We start from the raw sequence: 2,965 nt of genomic DNA, 5'->3' as shown, positions 1-2,965 counted from the left end.
AAGAGAGAGAGAAAAAAAGAGAGAGAGAAAAAGAGAGAAAAAGAGAGAGAGAGAAAGAGAGAGAGAGAGAAAAAGAGAGAGAGAAAAAGAGAGAGAGAAAAAGAAAGAGAGAAAAAGAAAGAGAGAAAAAGAGTGCTTTATCTTGTCATACAGACCAAACTATCTATCTAAAAGAAATCTACCTTACAGAAAGGCCTAACCAAAACAACTTAAAAATCTCATCTTCCATAAAACTGTCAGTCATAAGCTACCTTACTTCTTACATAATTGGTGTTAAATTGGACCTCAGCCCTTTAAAACTATATTGTCACAAAGCTTGAAATTTACGTATCTATGGATTACACAGATATTTATTCCAGCAACATACCTGTGGACTGTGAAGATCTGTTGTCAACATGATAATTGAGTAAGCTAAAACATATGCAGTATCTGCACTGGCAAAAAGAGTTTGCCTGAAGGCAAAGAGGAGAAAAAGAACAGAAAATTAATTTATTAGGATTTTTACTAATTATTCAAGCTTTCCAAGGTTCTGAAGACAAAGTACATCTTACCCTTGGTTACATTCTAAATATCTAGCAGCAAATTTCTCCATTAGGCGATCAATTTTTTGAGCTTCTCCTGGAAGACGAAATCCTTCTAGAAACATGCGCAGAGCTGAAACAAAATCCTTTCCCGAAAAGTCGTGTTGGTCTACATAGGCATACATGACTTCTTTGTTAAATTTATCATTGTCTCCCAGGAACTCCCCAACCTGAGTCTAAAAGAAGAACAGAAAAGACAAACTAATGCATTTACACTTGGAAAAATACAAAACCAAAACCAGAGTCCAATGTCTCACAAATAGAGAGGTCTGTACAGTTAACTGTACTCCTGTTTCTCCTCTACTCTCCGAAGCCAAGTATTTTGGCCATACATTCCATCATAATGCTCTTACATGCTCATATATATCTGCTTACATTCCTCCTTCTCTGGCTTTACTTATATGCCATTTTTCCATTAGATGAACTCCATGTGCACAATACAAAGTTAATATTATCAATGATTGTCTCTACTATAGTGATTTTTGTAGTTAGAAGACTTACTACAGGAATTAAAAGCTTATTAAACTCAACTTTATCCCCTAGAGTGCAGATCTAAAACTGATACAAGTGATGCTCAAATATAAATAGCTGGTACTCAAATTCTTCCAAGTTGATCACTGTCAGTGTAACATAGCACAGTGAAAAATATAACAAGCATTTAGATAAAGATGCCAGTACGTGCATATGTAAACTAAGGTTAAAAATTTTGTTTTGATATGAGACTTTAAGTTTTAATACTGAAATTTGTGACTTTCGCCACAGTTGCAAGCACAGGCACCAAAATGGGTGTGGCTACTAAGCACAATGGTGCAGGCTACTGGTTCAGAAAGCTGTTTTTCATGACAATAATAACATGAGATATTCCCATCCTCTTCAGCCAGATACTGCAGGACCCTTCCAAGTCCAGAAACAGTTGCTACCTGTAAGTAAAATCAAAGCCCTCTCTGAAGGACAGATACTTTTGGCAGTTACTTACTGGACTAAAGTATATACTCTTCAGGGAGATACAAAACACACAATTTACTAAGTTGCTTCTAGCTATACTAGTAACCAAGTACAAGTTTTGAGTCAGCTCAAGTAGGTCAGTGTTCTCCTTTACACTTTGCTGAACTGCAGGATACGTATAGTATAGGGTGCAGTTCTAATGCATTCTCCAATTTAAAATCCTTAAGCTTACGAATTTTAGAAGAGAGAGTAAGTTTCCTTTTCTTCATTGTACAATAATGTTACACGCTTCAAAATACTAACAAGTCATCTGCAATTAGTATAAACACATCTACATCAGCAAAAACAATTATCAGGACAGTTTTCTTACTGAATCTAATCTTTCCTCTTGATGCAAGAACTGAGCAATATCTTCTGGAGTAGTGCCAAGCATTCCTTGTTCTTGCAGGTACTGAATCCCTCTCTTTGGCTTCTTATTGAACCTGTACAGTCAAGATCAGGATGGAATAAGAGTTAACCTTTTTACCCATGCACAAAGCTGTACCAGCTTAAATAAAAAGATTTAATAATTTCAGATAAGGTCCTCAAAAATCTATGTACTAAATATTTTTTCCTTTACTAAACTATGCATTAGATAGGAATGACCTGTTGCTTTCTATGATTATTGAACGATGGGGGGTTTGTATGTTTGTTTTTGTTGTTGTTATCCTGTAAACAGCCTCCTCTTCCTCTTAACATAACCGTCAGCATGTCATCCACGCAGCTCTATGTAAAGAGAGCTAAACACTACCATTTACTCTGGCACAAATGAACTAAAAAATATTCCACAGAGACAGCAAAGTGTTGGTTTGGAAAGAACAATTATACTCTACTGCTTTTTATTTCAATCTGTATGAAACAACCAAGAAATCCATGAGTTGCCTGTAAGAATGAAAATGTACAAGACAAGGAACCAGGTAACTGAAAGAAATCAAAACACTGAAGGAATAAGGCATGTTTGTTCAGGGTCCCAGAAATATACGGCAGAAAACTTTCATTTTTACATAAACTGACCTCACCAAGGAGCTAAGGTGAATATGCTGAAGATTCATGTCACACTGCACTAAGAAATTACACTATCCTGTAGTTCTAATTACGACAAGTTAATTAATCAGAAGGAAGCATCAGCTTAAGTATATAGGCACTTTCATCAGTAATGTGTACATTAAAAAGGGTCACATTCAACTGATCAGAAGTTCAGTGTTCTTTTTATCCAAATATAAACCCCTTATTTTTAGACAAGCAGGTCTGGAGAAAAAAGAACAAACATTCAGAGTACTCATCTTCTAGCTGTGAGGAATTAGGTTAACACAAAACACTGCTGACAGGCTCCAAAGGGGACACCCTCTTTCACCAGAGGAAGTGCTGTTACATCCAGAGTATTTTCCTAACACAAGATG

General features: G+C 36.0%; 1 protein-coding gene across 1 annotated transcript in view; it reads right to left on the bottom strand.

Annotated features, from left to right (window-relative positions):
• ARFGEF1 (ADP ribosylation factor guanine nucleotide exchange factor 1) overlaps nucleotides 1–2,016 on the bottom strand; it is a gene marked incomplete at its 5' end in the record, with an annotated part of 33,597 nt that extends 31,581 nt beyond the window's left edge. Inside the window, 3 exons of the mRNA XM_027906535.1 lie at nucleotides 368–452; nucleotides 552–757; nucleotides 1,897–2,016. Of these exons, the coding sequence (XP_027762336.1) occupies nucleotides 368–452; nucleotides 552–757; nucleotides 1,897–2,016 (411 nt within the window). The remainder of the gene's footprint in view (nucleotides 1–367; nucleotides 453–551; nucleotides 758–1,896) is intronic.
• Nucleotides 2,017–2,965: the final 949 nt, after the last annotated feature.

This window comes from Empidonax traillii, unplaced genomic scaffold, assembly GCF_003031625.1.
Source record: "Empidonax traillii isolate 1590-97213 ecotype Southwest subspecies unplaced genomic scaffold, ASM303162v1 scaffold1313:size132312, whole genome shotgun sequence".
Taxonomy (NCBI): domain Eukaryota; kingdom Metazoa; phylum Chordata; class Aves; order Passeriformes; family Tyrannidae; genus Empidonax; species Empidonax traillii.
This window is presented reverse-complemented; position numbering and strand designations above follow the sequence as displayed.